General features: G+C 56.2%; 3 protein-coding genes across 7 annotated transcripts; 2 read left to right on the top strand and 1 right to left on the bottom strand.

Moving 5' to 3' along the window:
• The first annotated feature begins 329 nt into the window (after window positions 1-329).
• CDKN2D (cyclin dependent kinase inhibitor 2D) lies at window positions 330-2721 on the top strand. The gene is made up of 3 exons (XM_042249945.2): window positions 330-382; window positions 653-808; window positions 1772-2721. Exons 2-3 carry the CDS (start codon window positions 668-670, stop codon window positions 2129-2131), a joined length of 501 nt encoding a protein of 166 aa, XP_042105879.1. The 5' UTR covers window positions 330-382; window positions 653-667; the 3' UTR covers window positions 2132-2721.
• Window positions 2722-3168: 447 nt separating this feature from the next.
• On the top strand, window positions 3169-12594 carry KRI1 (KRI1 homolog). 3 transcript variants are annotated; one of them, XM_042249942.1, is made up of 19 exons: window positions 3169-3243; window positions 3398-3471; window positions 4061-4166; window positions 4855-4960; window positions 5586-5640; window positions 5726-5775; window positions 6093-6189; window positions 6281-6355; window positions 6804-6940; window positions 7820-7946; window positions 8042-8137; window positions 8227-8397; window positions 9216-9291; window positions 9380-9468; window positions 9548-9674; window positions 9760-9890; window positions 10810-10874; window positions 10990-11088; window positions 11716-12594. In XM_042249942.1, exons 4-19 carry the CDS (start codon window positions 4914-4916, stop codon window positions 12053-12055), a joined length of 1782 nt encoding a protein of 593 aa, XP_042105876.1. In that variant the 5' UTR covers window positions 3169-3243; window positions 3398-3471; window positions 4061-4166; window positions 4855-4913; the 3' UTR covers window positions 12056-12594. The 3 variants fall into 3 exon arrangements, with proteins under 3 accessions (XP_042105876.1, XP_012033275.1, XP_004008569.1); XM_012177885.4 differs by having other exon boundaries at window positions 3169-3281; window positions 5729-5775; XM_004008520.5 differs by having other exon boundaries at window positions 3169-3281.
• Window positions 12247-20929, bottom strand: ATG4D (autophagy related 4D cysteine peptidase). 3 transcript variants are annotated; one of them, XM_060415466.1, is made up of 11 exons: window positions 20326-20929; window positions 19800-19949; window positions 19458-19541; window positions 19202-19375; window positions 18291-18564; window positions 18151-18215; window positions 15277-15407; window positions 13887-13965; window positions 13728-13804; window positions 13528-13647; window positions 12247-12787 (listed from the first exon to the last, which is right to left on the bottom strand). In XM_060415466.1, the coding sequence occupies exons 1-11, from the start codon at window positions 20555-20557 to the stop codon at window positions 12605-12607; spliced, it is 1569 nt and encodes a 522-aa protein (XP_060271449.1). In that variant the 5' UTR covers window positions 20558-20929; the 3' UTR covers window positions 12247-12604. The 3 variants fall into 3 exon arrangements, with proteins under 3 accessions (XP_060271449.1, XP_027825441.1, XP_060271450.1); XM_027969640.2 differs by lacking the exon at window positions 19800-19949; XM_060415467.1 differs by lacking the exons at window positions 18151-18215; window positions 18291-18564.
• Between the last annotated feature and the right edge of the window lie 632 nt (window positions 20930-21561).

The following is a 21561-nucleotide window of genomic DNA, read 5'->3' as shown; positions in this document are numbered from 1 at the left end:
CTGACCTTTCTCCCCTGGGTCAGTTAAACGGGCCCTCTTTCCCGCCCGCCCGTCGCTTTTGAAAAACCGAAAACCCCGCCATTGTTCGCGGTTCACCGGTCGCCGCAGTTCGTCCAATCAGAAGCGGGCCCGCCCACGCCGGCGCCCAAAGCCTCCCTGGCAACGCGTGGCCATTGGCTGCGCTGGCAAGGAGGGCGGAGCACTACAGGGTCGGGAGCCGGGCATCGCAGCTGGGCTACAACGTAGCAAGTTCATAAGAAAACAAATCCGCGGAGTTTGGGGGCGGGGCCGCGAGAGCTCTGGCTCCGCCCCCTAGCGGCCTGCTCCGCAGCGGCGGAGACGCTGGCTCAGAACAGACCCCGCCCGAAGAGGAGGAGGGAGGGTGAGTTGGGGGGAGACCCGGCCCCCAAGGGGCGGGCGCCGGGCAGGGCCCAGCGGGCTAGCGGAGGGTTGGGCCTGGGCTCTCAGCCCCTCTCTACCCACCGGCTGACAGGGGGAGGAGCCGGCCGGGAGGGCGGGGGTCGCGCCCGAGACCCGGACAGGAGAGTCCGACCTCTTTGCAGGCCGGCGACGCTGCGGGAGGGCTGTTCGGGCTAGCGCCGGTGGGCTCCCCCTCACTGACCGCCGCGGGGTGGGGCGGGGGGCTTCGCAGGCCGCCAGTATCGACATGCTGCTGGAAGAGGTCCACGCCGGCGACCGGCTGAGCGGGGCGGCGGCCCGAGGAGACGTGCAGGAGGTGCGCCGCCTTCTGCACCGCGAGCTGGTGCACCCAGACGTTCTGAACCGCTTTGGCAAGACGGCGCTGCAGGTGAGCCCGGGCAGGCCCGCAGACCCCTTCCCTCTTCTCTCCTTGTTCCCGTTGGTAGCCGACTGAGGTCTGTTCCTGCGTCTCTGGGCTGACTTGGCTCCCTAATGTCCCCTTTCTTAGGTGGGTGGTGGATGGGGTTAGGTTGGGGGGAGGGGAGAGCTTTCCATCTTTGGAGGATTCCTTGTTCTCTGATTGCGAAGGATTCAGTTTCCCTGGAGAAGTTCTTATTCCCTGGGTGAGGGTTCACCTTCTTTGGATCCGAGTTTCATGAGGGCAGCTCCAATGTCTTGGAGCATCTATGGACGATCCGACCGCAGGAAGGAAGGATTCCTGTTTCCAAGGTGTACCCATTTTCAGGGGGTTCTCTGCGAGGTATCCAGTTTCCTGTGGGGGAGAATCTCTATTCCCGCGGGGTTTTCTTACTGGCATATTTGGGGAGGGGGATACCAATAAGGGAGTAGTCACAGATTACATGGGAGTCCGTGTTCCCTTGGGGACATTTACAAAAGGGGAACCCCATTTCATCAGAAAGGATCCCTACTATATGGGAGGGGGAAATTCCTTGGAGGAGTTTTAAATTCCCTGGCCATCTCCATTTCCTGGAGGGGACTGTTCTCTGAGGTCTGTTTCCTGGTGGGGTTCATAGTTCCTGATGATTTCCCATCTGTGGGGAGAAGTGTCTCTGGTTCCTTGGGGGAGGGTCTTAGTTTCCTTCAAAATTTCCACGGGGGTATACCCTAGCGGGGGGCGGGGGGTGACCAGTTTTTTGAAGTTCCTTATTCCCGGGAGATCTTGTTCTCTGGGGTCTCAACAGCTGCCTGAAAGTTTTTGTTCCCCGGAGTTTTTCCTTCTCTTGAGAACCTTGTATCTGGCATTGTCAACCCCTCTCTCCAGTCACCCGTTTCCCCAGACCTCCTCCTTTGGAGACTCCCTGACCCTTCTCTACCCCCATCCCCCCACCAGGTCATGATGTTCGGCAGTCCCACCATTGCCCTGGAACTCCTGAAGCAAGGCGCCAGCCCCAACGTCCAGGACGCCTCGGGCACCACTCCGGCCCACGATGCAGCCCGCACTGGATTCCTTGACACCCTAAAAGTGCTGGTGGAGCACGGTGCCGATGTCAACGCACCCGATGGCACCGGGGCGCTCCCCATCCACCTGGCAGTGAGAGAGGGCCACACCCCTGTGGTCAGCTTCCTGGCTGCCGAGTCTGATCTCCATCACAGGGACGCCAGGGGGCTCACACCCCTAGAGCTGGCACGGGGGAGAGGGGCCCAAGAGCTCATGGACATACTGCAGCGGCACACAGTGGCACCCCTGTGACCTGGGGCCACCCACTCCAGCAGCAGGACCCAGCTGAGTTCTGTGTCAGAAGAGGGAAGAAACACTTTCTCCTTTTGCTCCTCCTGCCCGCGGCCGAGGGGCACCGGTTTGTGGCTTGTTGGTGTTGATTTCTGGGGTGTGTGTGTTTGACGTGCATTTCTCGTTTTTTTTTCTCACCCCTTTCGGTGTGTTGGGCAGAGAAGGGCTCCTAGAGGCAACAGCCACCTGAACGGTTCAGTTTCCTCCACGCCTACAGACTGAGTCCCAAGGGCAGAGCGTTTAAAACCCCAGCCCTCGAGAGTGAGGGAGTGAGGTCATCTCTTCCAAGGCTCTTGGAACCTGTCGACCTTGGCCGGCTTACGGAGAGAGACCTCAAGTGTGCACACTGCTTTCCGGCATGGGGGAGGGGGGAGTGTTCCAAATCGATAAAAGGGTAGTATGAGTTCATTAATATTTTGTTGAAAGCTTCATTTCCAGTCCCTTTGTACAGCGTTTAAAAAAAAGTCTATTTATTAAGCTTTATAGAAAATATTGTTGTGTGTGTAATTTAATGTTTTTACCCATTAAATTAAGACTTGTGCATGACCACAGCTCTAGTGGCTTGTCATTTTTGATACGCGATGGAGAGTCGCGTATCCTGGATGTTTGTGGGGATGGGCCCTGGGGGTCGAGGATCGTGGATGCTTTGGAGGAGGGGAGAGAGTGGTAATTCCCAGGGCGCCAGGGGTGAGTGAGTTGGGTGGGGCAGCGGTTTACGCTGTCGGAACGGAAGGGAGGCAGGAAACCGCGAGTGGAGAAAGGGCCCCCAGATGTCAGCTGGGTGCCGGGAGCCCCGAGGGTGGGGGAGTGGGATGGGCGGTGGCTGCAGCCTTCCCCGCAGAGGCGTGGCTCGTGGGCGGGGACTGCGGTCCCAGGGCCAGGGATCCCGGAAGGGCCCGGGGCAAGGTTCTGGGCGGCCCAGGAGGCTCCGCCCCTATTTAAAGTAAACTGTGCGTAGCCCCGCCTCCAGGGAGGCGGTGCTTCCCTGACGCGTGCGCAGTGGGTCGGAGAGCAGCCATGCCGGAGCCGCGCGGGTCGTCGCCCCTGCGGGTGAACGCGGCGTTTGCGGCGAGGTACGGCCGCTACCGTGAGCGAGAGGAGCTGCAGCGGCGTGAGTGCGGGGCGCATGCGCGTGGGGAGCCGGCGCCTGTTGGGGAGTCTGCAGGTGGGCCTTGATCTGGTCCCCCAGGCTCACCTGGGTGGGGGGCTCGCATCTTTGTCCCACAGTGAAAGATCGCTACGGAGACCGGCGCAGCGGCAGCGACTCCAGCTCCGAATCTGATTCCAGCGACGAGCACGTGGTGAGCTTCTCCGCCTCCGTTCCGGAGTTGCGGGAGGTGTCCAGGGGCGTGTCTCATCCTGGCCCGGACTTACAAGGGGCAACTAACCTCCAACCCCATTGCGCCTTCAATCCCTGACAGTCTAACCATTTCTCCCTGTCTGCCTCTGTTCCCAAAATGGGGCATCCCTCTGCCACGTGGAGCACCCAGCTTTTCCCCACACCAGCTCTGATCTTCCCAGACTCACTGAGCCATCCATCCCTTCCTTTGTTTTTCATATGCCTTCGCTGCCACCTGCCCCTGTATCATCCATCCCGTATTGATTCCAGGAAGTACCACCACCCCCTTGCCTGCTACCTTTTTTTGCTTCCTATTCTCTACTCGTGTGTGGTCCACCCCCACGGGGTCCCCTTGACCCTCCCTCCCACTGAGATCCAGCCCTCCAGCCCTCCCCCAACCTTCCTCTACCCAGCTGGATTCTCCCATCTTCTAACCTGTACCCCTCCCTACACCCTAATTCCCACACTCTCAGCCCTTCTGCCCCTGTGGCTTACTGCCCCCATCACAGCCCGCTTCTGAAATCTGTCCCCACCCCCTTTTTCTGCTTTAGGAATTTGACCCTCAGCAAGAGCGTGACTTTTACAGGACTCTCTCCTTGTTGAAGAAGAAGGACCCCCGCATTTATCAGAAAGATGCCACCTTCTATCAGCAAACAGGTCTGGGGCTGCTTCTCATGGGATCCTGGGTCCTCACTGCCTTAGAAGCTGTTGTGGCTATTTAATGAATCTTTCCATGGTGGCTCAGACAGTCAAGAGTCTGCCTGCAATACCTGGGTTCAATCCTTGGGTCAGGAAGATCCCCTGGAGAAGGGAATGGCTACCGACTCAAGTATTATTGCCTGGGAAATCCCATGGACAGAGGAGTCTGGCAAGCTACAGTCCGTAGGGTGCAAAGAGTAGGACACAACTGAGCAACTAACACTTTCACTTTTTTTTTCACCTACAAGTCAGAACTGATTAGCAGAGGGACTTCCTTGGTCGTCCAGAGGTTAAGACTGCACTTCCATCCCTGGTGGGGCAACTAAGATCCCACAGGCCACGCAGCACAGCCAAAAGAAAAAAAAACTGATTACTAATCAGCTAAGAGTGTCCAGGGTTATGACCTGTTGTTACTAATAATGGCTGTGTGTCTGGCACTGTTCTGAGTGTGAATTACTCACCGAGTGATCACCACCAGCTATTACCAGGTAGTAGCAAGTGTGATGCCTATTTGATAGCTGGGAACTGGTGGCTAGGGGATTTGAAACCTCCGTCTGACTCTGGCCCAGCACAGTTATTCTCTGCCTGGGGGAGCAAGGGGGTTGTGGGTGTGGGTGATGACAGGTGTCTTGTGGTGGCCCTGCAGTATCATCCTCAGACAGCGAAGAGGAGCTGGCAGCTGAGAAGCGAAAGAAGGTGCAACCCATGTACCTGAAGGACTACGAGAGGAAGGTTATCCTGGAGAAAGGAGGGTGAGGAGACAGCCTAACTCCTCTGCTTCCACCTTCCCAGGGCAGGTGGACACATGGGGGACTTGGGGTGGGGGTGGGAAGAAGCCCACACCCAGCAGAGTTGGGGGAACCTCAGAGAGCAGAAAGCTTGGTGACCTGCCTGCATCCCACTGCCCCCATCCCCCAGCTGGTGCTCTGTTTTTGAATTTTTGTCTCTTTTAATAATTTTTATTTATTTATTTTTGGCTGTGTTGGGTCTTCATTGCTGCGAGGGCTTTGCTTTAGTTGCGGCAAGCAGGGGCTACTCTCTAGTTGTGGTGTGTGGGCTTACTGCGGTGGCTTCTCTTGTTGTGGAGCACAAGCTCTAGGGCATCTGGGCTCCAGTAGTTTCGACGTGTGGGCTCAGTAGTTGTTCCCAGGCTCTAGAGCACGTGCTCAATGGTTGTGGCCTAAGGGCTCAGTTGCTCCAAGGCATGTGGGATCTTCCTGGATCAGGGATTGAACCTGTGTCTCCTCCTGGATTGGGAGGCGGATTCTTTACCACTGAGCCACCAGGGAGGCCCCAGCTGTTGTTCTTAAGAGCCCCTACCCCATGGTGACAGGCCCGGGGGAGTCTGTTCTGAAACCTTCATCCTTCCTTGCCCAGCAAATATGTCGACGAGGAGAATTCAGATGGGGAAACCTCCGATCAGAGATTCCAGGTGTGTGGGATGGAGGCTGCGTGGGAGGGTTGGGGAGCTAAGAGGCCCATGGCAGGGTCTGAGGCCCCTGTCACTCTCTATGCAGCAGACCTCGTCGAAGAGTTACGTGGAAGAACAGAAACAGCTGAAGGAAAGGTGAGCCCTGGAGCCGGCTGAGCTCCAAGTGGAAAAGAGTTGAGGCTCTGAGGTTGGTGGGCCCAGGTTCAAATAGAGTTCTGTCACTTAATGTGCCCACTTGATGGGCGCTTGTATTCCCTTGGGCCTGTCATTTTCTGTTCTCTGGGCCTCAGTTTCTGTATCTGTGTAATGGGGTTGATCATAGGCTGTATGTCACAGCACCACTCTGGGCTGGTCAGGAGGAGCTCAGGACTTATTAGTAGATAGGGCTTATCTTTGGATCAGCGGGCAGAGCCAGCACACCCATCCTGAGGCTTGTTTTCTTGCTTGGGCAGCTTCCGGGCGTTTGTGGAGGACAGTGAGGATGAAGACAGCGCTGAGGAAGGTGGCTCCGGGTTGCTGCAGAAACGTGCTAAAAGCAAAGAGGAGAAGGTGGGTGCTGGGTCCCAGTGGGATGAGGGGTGGTGGCGGAGAGGGGGCACCAGGAGTGTCCGGCAGATCCTCATGGCTGGCCATTCCTCAGGCCCAGGAGGATGCTGACTACATTGAGTGGCTGAAGGGGCAGGAGATTCAGAACCCCGACACCCTGAAAGAACTGGTGAGTTCCCATCCCTGGTTACTGACCCCCTAAACTTTCTGGTCTGCCTCCATCCAGCCTTTTCCTGGAAACTCACCCTTGAGTGGCCAGCCAGGAGCACATAGTCTGTTCCTTTTCTTTTTTGACCCTTGCACCATGTGGCCTTTGGGATCTTAAGTTCCCCAGCCAGGGATCAAACCCATGCCCCCTACAGTGGAAGCATGGAGTCTTAACCACTGGACCCCCAGAGGAGTCCCCAGGAGCACATCCTTTGAGGATGGGGGCCCCAGATCTCTGGGCCTCAGCTTCTATATCTATAACATGGGGATTATCCCACTTACTTCATAGACTGGCTGTGAAGTTGCAGTCACTTACATCCACTGGCTCCCCACAATCCACGCCCCCACCCTCCTGCTTCGCTGACCCTGAGTCCCTGACCTGGGTCTTATCACACACCCTTCACCCCTAGACTCACCTCAGGGAATTCTGGAACAACCCAGAGCTGGACGAGGGGGAGCGCTTCCTGCGAGATTACATCCTCAACAAACGCTATGAGGAAGAAGGGGAGGAGGAAGATGAGGAGGAGGAAGACGAAGAGGAGGAAAGGTGAGCGCCCCTGTCCTCCAGGGGCCTGGAGACAGCACTGGCCAGAAAGGAAAAGGCACTGGGTGTTTACTTTATCACACAGATGGTAACAGAATTAGGGACTTCCCTGGTGGTTCAGTGGTAAAGAATCCGCCTGCCAGTGCAGGACACATGGGTTCGATCCTGGGGTCGGGAAGATCGCCTGGGGTGCTGGAGAAGACTCTTGAGAGTCTCTTGAACTGCAAGATCAAAGCAGTCAATCCTAAAGGAAATCAACCTTGAATATTCATTGGAAGGACTGATGCTAAAGGTGAAACTCCAATACTTTGATATGAAGAGCTGACTCATTGGAAAAGACCCTGATGGTGGGAAAGATTGAAGGCAGGAGGAGAAGGGGACGACAGAGGAAGAGATGGTTGAATGACATCACTAACGCAATGGATATGAGTTTGAGCAAACTCCAGGAGATAGTGGAGGACAGAGGAGCCTGGCTTTGTGACTATGAGGTCGCAAAGAATCAGACACAACTTAGCACTTGAACAACAGCAGCTGAGTTAGCCTTTTTGGCTGGGGGCTGCACCACACAGTATGTAGGATCTTAGTTTCCTGACCAGGGGTTGAACCTGTGCTCCCTGCACTGGAAGCGCAGGCCTTAACCACTGGACCACCAGGGAAGTCCCCAGAATTGGCCTTTCTTGAGGAAGAGACCCAGAGTGTGGGCTCTGGAGCCAGGGGGCCCTGCTCCTGGATTTCCAGGCCTCAGTTTTCCCATCAGTAAAATGGGGTAACAGTGGCTACCTAGCAGAGTGTTCTTGTGAGGATTAAATGTATGAACACGCTGGTACATAAGCATTCAGGAGCTCTGCTGACCCCTCAGCCCCACCCCATCTCATCCCTCAGGGTCCCCGGTCCCCCGGTCCAGCTGGCTGTGGACGACTCCTCAGACGAGGGTGAACTGTTTCTGAAGAAGCAGGAGGACTTTGAGCTGAAGTACAACTTCCGCTTTGAGGAGCCAGACTCTGCCTCAGTGGGTGGCTGGGCCGGGGGCTGGGGGCTGAGGAGGCCCTGGCCAGAGGGTCCCAAGCCAGGGAAGGAACCCAGAATCATCTCTGGTGCCCACAGGTCAAGACCTACCCTCGGAGCATCGCCTCCTCCGTGCGCCGAAAGGACGAGCGCAGGAAGGAGAAGAGGGAGGAGACACGGGAGCGGAAGAAGAGGGTGAGTGACTCTCAGGGTGGCCTTTGGGGGGACGTGCAGCCTGCAGGGGTTGGGGGCGTTGCTGACACCCTCTGACCTGCCGCCTGCAGGAGAAAGCGAGGAAGCAGGAGGAACTCAAGCAGCTGAAGAACCTGAAGAGGAAGGAGATCCTGGCCAAGCTGGAGAGGCTACGGCAGGTCACAGGCAATGAGACGCTGGGCTTTGAAGAGCAGGACCTGGAGGATGACTTCGACCCTGCCCGGCACGACCAGCTCATGCAGGTGCAGCCCCAGAGCCCCAGCCTGGCTGTGCAGCTGAGCGTGGCTCTGGAGCGAGCAGTCCCTTTCTGGCTCAGAGAAGTGACTTGACCTCTTTAATCCTGTGTCTCTTGTCTGTAAAGTGGGTCCAAACTGCAGCATTTATCTCAGGGCTGTGAGAAATACTAAATGCTAATTAGCTTGGTAAATGCTCAAGGAACCATGGGCTGCTATATTTTCTTTAAACACGTTTATTGAGCCATTAGTGTTGATTGTTGTATGGGGAGGGGGAACGCGGGTTCAGACCATGGCAACAGGCAGTGAGGCCTGGATGGGAGCCACAGTGGGGACTCCGGGCACCAAAAAGTGGACCCAGACTCAGCCTGGGGGTTCATGGAAGGGAGAGTAAGGATGAGTAGATGGGCCAGGTGAAAAGTGCAGTGGGTAGGTGCTGTGTAGTTGAAGTTAAACCTTCGCTTTCTAGGAGCTTCTTAATCCTGAGCTTCAGGTTCTGTGTTTATTAGTAGTTCTGTCTTCTGGGGTGCTGGTGAGAATGCAGTGAGACACAGCCCAGTGTTGGGCATGTAGTAGGTGTTTATAAGTGGCACAGTTAGCAATATTTGCCTTTGCGAGCCAGTGGAACGGGGAGGGGCAGAGAGCAGGAGGGTCGATGGAGCAAGATGAGCTAAGAAGTGGGGGTGGAGGGACCTAGACACACAGGGTTCTCCCCACATCAGGAGCTGGGTCCTGGGGGGCAGTGCTGGGAAGCCACAGAAGGTGCAGGAGCACCAATGTCTGGCGGGGAAAGGGCCCTGCTGACCCTCCCGGCCCTGACCCTGTAGAAGTGCTTCGGGGACGAGTACTATGGCACCATGGAGGAGGAGAAGCCACAGTTTGAGGAAGAAGAAGGGCTGGAAGGTGAGGTCACTTGGGGTACCGGGCTGGGGGTGGGGGTGCTTGGCCTACTGATCCCTTATTCACCCCCTTCCTGTCTGGCCTGAACCAGATGACTGGAACTGGGACATGTGGGCTGGGCCGGAGCAAGGTGGAGCTTGGAGCCAACAGGAGCCGCACTGCGAGGACCCCGACTTCAATGTAGGTGCCCTGGGCATGGGAACCTGCGGGGGACGCCTCAGAGGGTCCCCCAGCAGGCCTGACCTGTGTGTCCTGGCAGATGGATGCCGACTATGACCCCAGCCAGCCCCGGAAGAAGCAGCGAGAGGCCCCTTCGTTGGGCAAGAAGAAGCGGAAGTCACCCTTCGCTGCGGCTGTGGGACAGGAGAAGCCTGTGTTTGACCCCGGTGAGGCCTAGGCGGGTGCTGGTGGGTGGGCAGGGGCTCCCTGGGGCCCAGCACACCCCGACAGCCTGGCTCTGTCCCCACTCAGGGGACAAGACATTCGAGGAGTACCTGGACGAGTATTACCGTCTGGACTATGAGGACATCATTGATGATCTGCCCTGTCGCTTCAAGTACCGCACGGTGGTGCCCTGCGACTTTGGACTTAGCACTGAGGAGGTGGGACCCTGGGGTACCCCAGAAGCAAGCGGGGATGCCCAGAACTGGCCATGCTGTGACACAGCCTATTTATTTCTTTATCTCCAAAACAACAGGACCAACAGTGCTAATAATAATACTGGTAATATTGCCTGCCACAAAGGTTTTCTGTGAGGCAGGGGCTCAAACACTGCTCTGTCCACAGGAAGCCCCTGTAAATATCAGTTTTAATTCTGTATATTGGCAGCAGCGTGGCCATTAAGACTTGGCACCAGCTGAAATCTTGACTGGGCCACTCACCAGCTGTATAACCTTGGACGTATGACTTAAGGCTCTGTAACTTGGCTTCCCCATTTGTAAAATGGGCCTTATAACAGCTCCACCTTATGACTGTGGATGTGAAACAAATGTGCTTTGAATGTCACTGTGCCCTAGCCATGATGGCTGTGGATGCTTGACAGTAAAAACAGCCAATGATAATTGAGCTTATACCATCTGTATTCACTTTATCATCCTGACAACCTTCCAGTAGGTTCTAAGAGGGGGTGCCCAACTCATAAGTGAGGAGACTTAAGGTCTTAAGGTTGGGAACCTGGGTCTCATCTGTATTAGCAAAGCTGGTCATTGGCATGGAGACCCCTCCCCTGGTTTGAGTCTGCTGGGACCACAGTGTACCAGTCAGGGCCCAGATTGTAATCTGACATTAGCCATTTCCTGGCCATGTGACTTGCGGTAAGGATCCCCTTCTCTTGAGTTTCCCCATCTGATGCCCCCAACAAAAAAACCTCCATTGGCCTTTACAGAAATCAGTTCTCACCATCATGACACTGCTGCTTGGTGGAACTAGCATTACCTTGCTTTGACCCATAGGGTGACTAAGGCTGAGAGTCAGGGCCCTCCGGGGCTCACCAGCAGGACCCCACCCTCCCTTCCCTTACAGATCCTCGCTGCTGACGACAAGGAGCTAAATCGGTGGTGCTCCCTGAAGAAGACCTGCATGTACAGGTGATGGGGTGGGGCTGGGCGGGGTACCCGGGGAGGAGGGGCAAGCAGGCTGGCAGGCAAGCATGGGCCCCATCCAGGCCACCCAGCAACAGACGTGTCCACTGGGGGACCGCAGGTCGGAGCAGGAGGAACTGCAGGACAAGAGGGCATACAGCCAGAAGGCCCGGAACGTGTGGAAAAAACGGCAGATCTTCAAGTCACTCTGCCCAGAGGAGTAAGTATGGCTGGTGGAGGGGTGGGCTTCGGAGCCCTGTCAGGCCCAGGGTTTGAGTCATGCTTTGTCAGCTGTTTGCCACATGACCTTGGGGGTAGGGTTTCCTTTCCAATACCTGGGCATCAGGTCTTGGCTGAGCCATAGCCGTATGATGTTGGGCAAGTCATTTTCCCTCTCTGGGCCTGTTTCCTCATTTGCAAAATGGAGATACAGATGGCTCACTTGTTGCTGGGTTCTTTTTTTTTTTTGAAGATTAAGTTAATCAATTCATGTAAAGTGCTTAAAACAATAAATGCTGGATAGCTATTAGCTCTTGTTACTGTAACTGTGCCTGTTATTTCCTGATCAATAAATCAGGAGTGCTCACAGAGTTGACATAAAGCTAAAATGAGTTAGTCTGTGTGAAGAGCTTAGTGTAGGCACAGGCTCAGTGATCAAGAGCATCAATCACCCACTCTAGCTTCAGAGTGGAAAAATCCCAGTGTGGTATCAGACCCATGTTTGAGTGCAGGCAGGCCCCCAAATTGTTCTGGCCACTTCTCTGAGCTGCCGCTTTTCTCATCTGTAAAAACGGGCCTATAAAAATTGTGACGCGCCTGGGCTGATCCATGACTTTTCTTCCTCCAGGGCAGAGATGCCCACGGAAGCCACAGGGAAGCCACAGAGAGACAGAGCTGGCTCATCAGGACAGCTGGTGGCACTTGATGGAGCCTGTGGCAAGCGGTCCCGGCCTGAGAGCACCCCAGCAGAGGAAGAGGCAGACCCTGTGACACCCACGGAGAAGCTGGGCCCCCAGAGGCGGAAGAGGGGCAAGAAGGCACGTCTCCTGGGCCCCACAGTGACACTTGGGGGACGCGAGTTCAGCCACCAGAGACTGCAGGCCTTTGGCCTCAACCCCAAACGGCTGCACTTCCGGCAGCTGGGCCGACAGCGGAGGAAGCAGCAGGGGCCCAAGGCTAGCCACTGAGCCCGAGGGAGCCTGCAGGGGCCCCTTCCCCTTCTTATTGACTGTATGGACCCTCACATCTACCTGTAGGCCAGGGAGTCTTCCCATCTTAGAGATGTGGAAGCTGAGGCCTACTCAACAAGCTTCCCCAGATGACTCAGGGAACCTCCCCGCAAGACACACTCAAATGCTGGGCCCAGCAATAGCCACAGTCAAGTCAAACGGCTTTATTACCCCCCAGCGGCCACAGCCCCTCCTCCCTCTCACCAGCTCTTGGCAGGATAGGGGCTTTGTGACCAGCGAGGGGCATGGACGGTCCAGTGCAAACTACAGTACGGAGTCAGGCCCTGAGTGGGTGCCCGGGGGCCTCCCTCCCTGCCCCATGAGGAGGGCCCAGCTGGTGGGAGGCAGGTGTGCGGGCTCTGTTCCTGGCTGAGCAGCCCCAGCCCTGAGGCTTCCTGGACTGGTCTCTCTCAGCTGCACTTGTCAGGGGGGAGTTCAAGCTCCCACACCTAACATGACATAAGTTAAAAATAAATAGGGTCGTGTCTTCTCCCTTATCCCCTCCCTTTATAAAAACACAAAGTCCTCAGAGCTTGGGCGTTTAGCCTTGAGGAGCCGGCCACTGCGAGGGAGCCGTAGTGTCTGCTGGGAGGGCGGGGAGCAGAGGTCATCCAGGCTGTGGTCCTGAGCGTGGCCCTCGACCAGGGTGAACATGGGGTATCGTTCTGTGGCTGAGGAGGAGCTGAGGACCTGGTGGGAGGCGAGGGAGCAGCAAGTAGATACAATTAACAGCCATGCTTCCTGAACTCAACTCCCATCCCTCCAGCGCAGTGATGCAGAGCAGCCAATCAGCACCTTCCGTGCTCTGGCTACAGTGATTGGCTCAGTAATGAGTATATGACCTTGTACAACCAATGAACCACAGCCCTGGGATTTTCCTTCTCTGCTAAGAATATGGGGCTCTTTCCACTGAACTAGATAGTGGGGGTGGGGTGGGGGGCAGCTCCCCGGTGGCTCAGCAATAAAGAATCCCAGGTTCCCTGGGTTGGGAAGATCCCTGGAGAAGGAAATTGCAATCCTCTCCAGTATTCTTGCCTGGGAAATCCCATACACAGAGGAGCCTGGCGGGCTACAGTCCATGGGGTTGCAAAAAGTCAGACATGACTGGTGTGCACAACAAGAGAAGTTGGTCGTCATTCTTGCCACCATAAGGGTAAATCCCTGATAGAACAGAACCAAAGGACAAGGCAGGTCCTACCACTTCAGCCTCTGGGGACCAGCTGTTCCCTTAAATTTTTCATTTCATGAAGCTTTTTGCTCTAATCAGCAGGGCTTTCTAATCAGACCTAACCCAAGCTGAAAAACCCTGGAGGGCTCCTGCAGGATAATAATCCTGACAACATGGCCAGGTCTGCTGGCCTCATGGCCTCTGTTCCTCTCCTGCTGTAGACCTCCCCTTGACCCCCCACCTCCCAGCGCACCCAGCTCACCCTGGTCAGCTCCGAGCAGAGCGTCTCAAACTCCTTTCTGTCTCCAGCATAGAAGCCCACGGTACAGCTCGGGTCCATCTTGGCAAAGGCCATCTTGCGGGGTGAGGTGCAGTGGAAGGACTGGGGTGGATAGATGAGGGGGCTCAGCGGGTTCCCTGCACACACCTCCAACCCCACCCTGGGGATCCCAGCTCGCTCACCTCCAGGGGGAAGTCGGCCTGGCTGACATCGACGGTGGGCTGGCAGTAGTGTGGGTCCAGGTAGAGCAGGAAGTCATCTGCAGGGAGGGCGTGTGAGGGGGGGGTGGCGGCGGAAAGGGGGGTAGAGGGATGCGATGGAGCAGCATGGTGTGGGCCTACCCTGGTAGCCGATGAAGTACAGCGAGTGGCGGGGCTTGCCCCCCATAATGCCCAGGCACAGCTCTGAACGAAGGAGCTCCTGTGGGAAGGAAAGGGGATGGAGTGAGGGCCCAGGGCAGGTGCTGTCAGGCACCCAAATGCCTCACAAAACCCCAGGGCTTCTTCCCTGGTGGCTCAGTGGTAAAGAGCCCGCCTGCCAGTGCAGGAGACATGGGTTGGATCTCTGCTGGGGGAAGACACCCCCCGCCCCCCCGCCCTGCTCCATGCCACGGAGCAACTAAGCCCACACGCCACAACTACTGAGCCTGTGCTCTAGAGCCTGGGAGCTGCAACTGCTGAAGCCTGTGCCCTAGAGTCTGTGCTCCCCAATGAGAAGCCATTGCAATAACAAACCTGCACCCCCAACAAAGAGCCCTGGCTCGCCGCAACTAGAGAAAAACCTGTTCAGCAACAAAGACCCAGCACAACCAAAAATAGATAAATAAAATCATTTAAAAAAAAAGACAAAGGCCCAATGTGCGCAAACCCAAGCCAGGGCCCTGGGGGGTGGCAGTGACCAAGATAGACAAAACCATGTCCCCATGGAGCTTATGTTCTAGTGTGGGAGAATGAAGAACAAGAGGAATAAGTTCTGTCATGTGTCAGAAGGTGGTAGCTCTCTGGAGAAGAATAAAAGGAGGGAAGAAGGCTTTGCAGTGTTAAGCAGGGGGAGTCAGGAAAGACCTCACTGAGAGATGATCTTTCAGTAAACAGTTAAGGGAATTCAGAAATCGTTTTGGGAAAGAGCACTCTAAGTGATGGGAATGGAAAGTGCAAAGGCCCTGAGGCAGGTGTTTTCTGAGAACAGAAAAGCGGCCCGTGTGGCTGCGGCAGAGTCAAGTGAGGTGCAGCGTGTGGGCAGATGGCAGAGGGCCTTGTGGGCTGTGGGGAGATTGGTGGCCTTTGTTCTGAGTGTAAACACACCAGGGTCTTTGCAGCCTTGCTGTTTCTTTCGCCTGGACTACCGCGCCCCTGGCTTCTCATTTGCTTCTGGCCAGAGAGGGGCTTTCCGAGGCCGGGCAGCCACCCCCACCTGCCCTTCACCACGTTAGTTTTGGTTCCGTTAGAGTAGGAGCTGCAATGCCACAGCTCTTGACGTGGTTCCACACCTACTGCTGTCACTCCCCAACTAGAATGTCAGTTCCCAGAGGGCATGAAGTGTTGCCTGTTCACCTCTGAGTCCTCAGCAGCTGAGAGGGTTTTTGGCACATAATAGGTGCTTCATAAGTACTGGATAATCCAATGAAGAGACAAAAGGAAGCATAAATCCCTAACCCAAGCTGAAAATGTCTGCAAGGCTCCAGTGAGGGGGGCAGTGCGGGGAGGCACGGGGAGGCCTGGCAGAACCTACCTTCACGCAGGGCACATACACGGGGTTGAGAGTTTCTCCACCAAGCCGCACTGGTACCAGGATGACCACGGACTTCCATTCAGCCGTGGGGTCTGACCGAGCCACCAGGCGTGCCACGTCCGCCTTGTATACTGCAAGAACAGGGCAGCAGGTCACATTCTCACCCGCCTTTCAAGTCTCATTGTATGACCCTCCATCCTTGGGGCTCAGCCTCGCCTGAGCAACCACCCTGGATGACACTCCTGTTGCTGGCAGAAAAGCTTTCCAGTATTCCCCACCCTCTGCCCCAAACTCCCTCAGACAATCCCAGGCACGCCAGGCAGGTATGGACACCTTCATTTCACAGAGAAGGCAACTGAGGTCCTGAGATTATGACAAAGAGTGTAAAGCCAGCAGGGAGGTGAAGAGCTTTCCCCACAGCCCAGAGTGCCTGCCCAAGCCCGGGCCTGACTAGTCTTCCCCTCCTCAGCACCTGGGTTTGCCGAGATGGAAATGGGAGCGCCAAGCAGTTCGTCAGTCAGTTGGATGTCCCTGTATGTCCCTCCTCAAGTTCCAGCCACTGGTCTCTGCTTTCCTGTCGTCTCCCTCGTGCCTATGTAACCCCCTCCTGACTCCCAGAAAAGTACATTTAATCTTTCCTGGAGACAAGAGCTGCAGTGGTCTGAATGCTTCTGTCGTGTCCAACTCTGTGAGAACCCATGGACTGCAGCCCACTAGGCTTCTCTGTCCACAGGATTCTCCAGGCAAGAATACTGGAGTGGGTTGCCATGCCCTCCTCCAGGGGATCTTCCTGACGCAGGGATGGAACCTGAGTCTCTGAAACATCTCCTGCATTGGCAGGCAGGTTCTTTACCACTAGAGCTGCCTGGGAAGCATCCCCCCCTCACAGCCCACGTCCCTCATTTCATATGTTGAAATTCTAACCCCCTACAAGTGATGGAATGAGGAAGTGGGAGGTTATGAGATCATGAGTGACATCACTGCCCCGGTAAAAGGAACCCCAGAGAGCATGCCTGCCCATTTTGCTGCCTGAAGATACAGAGAAACAAACCAGGAAGTAGGCCCCCAACAGACATCCAAACAGCCAGTGCCTTGATCCTGGACTTCCCAGCCTTTATTATAAAAAATAAACACCTTGTTTACAAGCCACCCAGCCTGTGGGTGCTTGTTTTGTTTTGTTGGCTATGCTGTGTAGCTTGTGGGATCAGAGTTCCCTAACCAGGGATCAAAACCAGGTCCCAGCAGTGAACGCACCTAACCACTGGACCACCAGGGAATTCCCTGGCCTACGGTATTTTCGTTATACCAGCCCTAACAGACTAAGAGGCTCTCTGTGAAAATTTACACCTTGCCCCAAACATCTATATTCTTTCATTAAAATGTATAGGATCTGTAGATTCCTTGATATCAATCCACAAAAGCTCCCTTTCTAAACTGATTGGGAGGGCATAATAACAATGAGGGGGGTTTCCCTGATAGCTCAGTTGGTAAAGAATCCACCTGCAATGCAGGAGAACCCAGTTCAATTCCTGAGTTGGGAAGATCCGCTGGAGATGGGATAGGCTACCCACTCCAGTATTCTTAGGCTTCCCTTGTGGCTCAGCTGGTAAAGAATCGGCCTGCAATGCAGGAGCTCTGGATTCAATCCCTGGGTTGGGAAGATCCCCTGGAGAAGGGAAATGGTGCCCACGCCAGTATTCTGGCGTAGAGAATTCCATGGACTGTGTAGTCCATGGGGTCACAAAGAGTCAGACACAACTGAGCGACTTTCACTCACTCAATAACAGTGAGAGCTAATATTCAGTGAATACTTACTATATGAGAAGCTCTGTTCTAAAAGTTACTTTTTTTAATTTAAAATTTTTACTCATTTTTGGTTGTGCTGGGTCTTCACTGCTGCTCTGGCTTTTCTCTACCTGCAGAGAGCCGGGGCTACTCTCTAGCTGTGTGCACCGGTTTCTCATTGCCAGTGGCTTCTCCTGTCGTGGAGCACGGGCTCTAGAGTGAGGGCTTCAGCAGCTGTGACCCTTAGACTCAATAGTTATGGTTCTTGAGCGCCGGTCAGTAGTTGTAGCGCATGGGCTTAGCTGCTCTGTGGCATGTGGGATCTTCCTGGATCAGGGATCAAACCCATCTCTCCTGCATTGGCAGGTGGGTTCCTTAGCACACTCAGCCACCAGGGAAGCCCCTAAGAGTTATGTTTATCACTGACTCACTTAATCCTCACGAAAACCCTGTGAGGCAGAGGAAACCTGACTTTTGTATGCATTAGCATTGTTTACAAAGTACAAGTGAGTGGGGGACTTCCCTGGCGGTCCTGTGGTTAAGAATCTGCCTGCCAATGCAGGGGACACAGGTCTGATCCCTGGCCTAGGCAGATTCCACATGCCGAGGGGTAACTAAGCCCATGCGCCACAACTATGCAATCTTGAGTGCCTGGAGCCTGTGCTCTGCAACAAGAGAAGCCACAGCGATGGGAAGCCCATGCACCACAACTAGAGAGTAAACGAGAGTAGCCCCTGCTCACCAGAGCTAGAGAAAAGCCCACCCGCAGCAACGATGACCCAGTGCAGCCAAAAATAAATAATCGTTAGTTCTCTTTAAAAAAGAGTGCGTTGGACCCGAGAGGGGAATTCCTGTGTCCTTTATTCTATTACTCAGAGAAGCTCCTGAAGTCTCCTCTCCTGATTCCAGAGACAATGAAGGGATCCTGAGCAGCGACCCCGCCGCCCAGTGTGGGCCTCCAGTCCTTTCCAAGGGTCCCTCTGCTGCAGACCTTGTTTCAGCCTCTGAGGAAAGTGGGTCCTAAGAGGCGGCTGAGGCAGTGACTGGCTCAGGGTGAGAACCCCGTGACCTCGGCCCCCAGTCCCTTACCTGTGCAGTCCTGAGAGACGTACACCACCAGGCGGGTGACCTCTGAGCAGCTCTCCACCGCTTTCCTGGGGATGGGAGGAAAGGCCTGAGTTCCCCGGGGGGCACCCAGGGGCTCCCGCGCCCCCTGCCACGGCCCTCACCTGAGTATGTGTGCCACCAGTGACGGCCCATACCAGTCGCCTGCCTTCTTGCCTGAGCCCTGCCCCAGCTCCACCAGCCGGTGTAGGCCGAAGGGGGCCCGGGGGTGATCAGCGAACCAGGACACAATCTGCCGGTGCCGGCGCTCCTGCTCCAGCTCAGGGGCCTGGGCCCAGCGTGGAGGCAGCCGCCGGGCGGGCCCCCGGCACCGGCTGGGAGAGCCCAACCCCGGCGGCTCGGCGGGGCCCAGGCCTGCGCCCTGGGACCACGTCCAGTCTGGTAGGGATGCAGCAAATAGTCAAACGGCGATGGGGTGGGGGTGGGGCAGTTCCCATGATTCACACACAACACTAATGCTCCATTAGAAACCTCATGTTTAACTACACTGTTCACATTCCTTAAACTTACTATTATTTTTTACATTTTGGTTGCACTGATGCCATGTGGGAGCTTAGTTCCCTGACCAGGGATTGAACCTAGCCCCCTGCAATGGAAGCACAGAGTCTTAACCGCTGGGCCACCAGGAGTGAGTGAAAGTCGCTCAGTCATCTCTAGCTGTTTGCAACCACATGGACTGGGGCCTGCCGGGCTCCTCTGTCCACAGAATTCTCCAGGCAAGAATACACGGAGTGCATAGCCATGCCCTTCTCCAGGGGATCTTCCCAATCCAGGATCGAAACCACATCTCCCACACTGCAGGTGGATTCTTTACCGTCGTCATCGTCTAAGCCACCAGAGTAGCCAGCCCCCTTAAACTTATCTTACAAACAATTCTCACTCCACTCCCAAACTTCAACTTTACACACAATTCTAACAGGACTTGAAATTCTTGGTTTACAAACCATTGTAACACTGCTGATCTGGGGTTGGCGCTATACTCCTACTGTGCCCTTCCCCCTCCACCACCGCTCACCTCTGGGCAGGAGATGAAGCAGAAGGCCCTGAGCCAGCATCATCTGGCCACTTCGTAACATGCACCCCCAGCCACAGTCTGAGGTCAGGGTGCCTCCTGCGAGGGGTGGGAAGTCCCGGCGGTATGTGAGCCATAGACGGGATACAAAGTCCCGCTGGAAACGCTGGATGTCACCTGCAAGAGCAGGCTTGTTAGCTACCACCAGAAACTCCCCTTTGGGGCTTCCTCCAACCCTAGTCAGGGGCCACCAGCTCACCCTCGCCCTCGAAGCGGTAGCGGCGGCCACAGAGATGGACACTGGAGATCTTGCTAAAGCTGGTCCGGCTTTTGACTGCCCAGCCTGGGGAGACATAGGGCAGCCCCCAGCAAGATGAAGCACTTGCTTGGCAGATACGCACCCTAACAGGACAGCAACAGCGCTTACGTGCCCCCATGTGTGAGATGGGGACTCCCGTAGTTCTTATGTCAGGATAGGCTCTTGGGGAATCTGCTACATTCCTCTCAGATGGAGGTGGGGCCCCTAGTAACAGCCACATGTGTTCCCTATGCATGCTCAGTCATGTACAACACTATACCACCCCCATGGACTGTAACCCACCAGGCTCCTCTGTCCATGGGATTCTCCAGGCAAGAACATGGAAGTGGATTGCCTGTTTCCTCCTCCGGGGGATCTTCCCCACCGAGGAAGCGAACCAAAGTCCCTTGAGTCTCCTGCATTGGCAGGCAGATTCTTTACCAACTTCGGCACCTGGGAAGCCACATGCATGTCTGCCATTAATTTCAGGATGAATCAAAGCAGGTCTGATTATTGTACCCATTTTACAGAGGAGGAAAATGGAGGCACAGGGAAACAAAAAAACCCGTTTCCTAGGTCACACTGAGGTGTCGGCTGAGACTTGAAAACACATTCCCCTTTGGACCTGCCAGCCAGCGGCCCGCCCTGGACTGGGCAGGGCGGGAGACGACCCACAGGTGACTCACAGGAGGGGAACAAAGGGTGGAATATTTGGCAACGGCAGGGTCCTGGCTCTCCTTGACTCCCACCGACCTCCTAGCCCTGCCCGCCTGAACTTCAGCTAGCTCTCACGTCAGAATCGAAGCCCCGGGCCCCGCCCCTTCCTCACCGTACTTGACGTTGTTCCAAGCGGTCAGGAACTTCGCCTTAAACTTGTCCACTTCGTCCGGCTCTCCGGGGCCGGTCCCGGGCGATGCAAGAGCGGGGCCGCTAGCTCCCGAGGGCCCCAGGCCGTTGGGGTCCAGGGTTCGGGGTCCCCGCGGCCTGCGGCCCTCCGGGCGGCGCGCGTCCTCCGGACTCCCGCTCCGGTACTGAGCGGCGGCCGGCGACACGGAGTTCATGGGCGCGCCGGGAGGGCGGACCGAGGGCCCCGGGGGCCGCGTGCGAGCGCCCCAGAGGCCAGGACGCGGCCGGGACGCGGACGCCCAGGAAAGTGCTAGCGGGGCCCCGGCGCGGCGACCAGGCCCCCGGGCCCAGCGCGGGACGCTATCGCCGCCGCCGCCGCCATTTTAGCGGCCCTGGCCCCGGGAGGGAGGCGGGCGTGACACGGCGCGCCCCGCCCTGGCCCGGCCCCCAGCCTGGGTCCCCGGCCCCGGTCCCGGGTGGCGGCGCTGAGGCCTCCTGATGCGGAGCCTCCCGGCAGCGCCACGCGGCCCTCACCGCCGCCCGCCTTATCGCAGCGCCCAGGCGCGACCGAGCCCCTGCAGGTACTTATCGGAGGCCCCAGGGCCGGGATGCCCCGCCCCGGTACCGCCCCGCCCCCGGTTTCGACCCCGCCCCTGCCCGGCCCCGGCCCCGCCCCCTCCAGGTGCTGAGGGACTGACTAGCCCCCGCCCGCGAGGCGGGGCCCCTTATGCCGTTTGCACCTGCCTGCGTCCCCCGAGGGATCAGAGCGCCCCTCCGAGAGCTGCGCACCCAGGACCCGCCTTCCCCGGGAGCCCAGTCTGTGCGTGACACCCACTCACCCCAAATCCCCCTTCAAGCCACATCTCTTTGTGCTTCAGTTTCCCCAGGAGCGAAAAGGGGCTCGAAAATACAACACAAATGAATCTTTCTAATTCTACTGAGGGAAAGACGCCAGACCAAAAATTTAGAAAGTATGTACTCTACGGTTCTATTTAAACTCTAGAAAATGCAACCTCATCTATAGTGGTTGCCTGGGGTTTGGGTGCGGAGACGTTGGAGGGAGGGATTAATAAAAAGAACTAGGATTTGTTTAGTATTAATATCTTGATTATGGTGATTGCTTCCAGCTCAACGGATTGTGCACGTTAAAAGTGTATGGTTTGTTGTATGTCACTTATACTCAATAAAACTGCAATAAATGTTTTCAATGCGTCTAACT

Source organism: Ovis aries, chromosome 5, assembly GCF_016772045.2.
Source record: "Ovis aries strain OAR_USU_Benz2616 breed Rambouillet chromosome 5, ARS-UI_Ramb_v3.0, whole genome shotgun sequence".
In the NCBI taxonomy this organism is placed as follows: Eukaryota; Metazoa; Chordata; class Mammalia; order Artiodactyla; family Bovidae; genus Ovis; species Ovis aries.
This window is presented reverse-complemented; position numbering and strand designations above follow the sequence as displayed.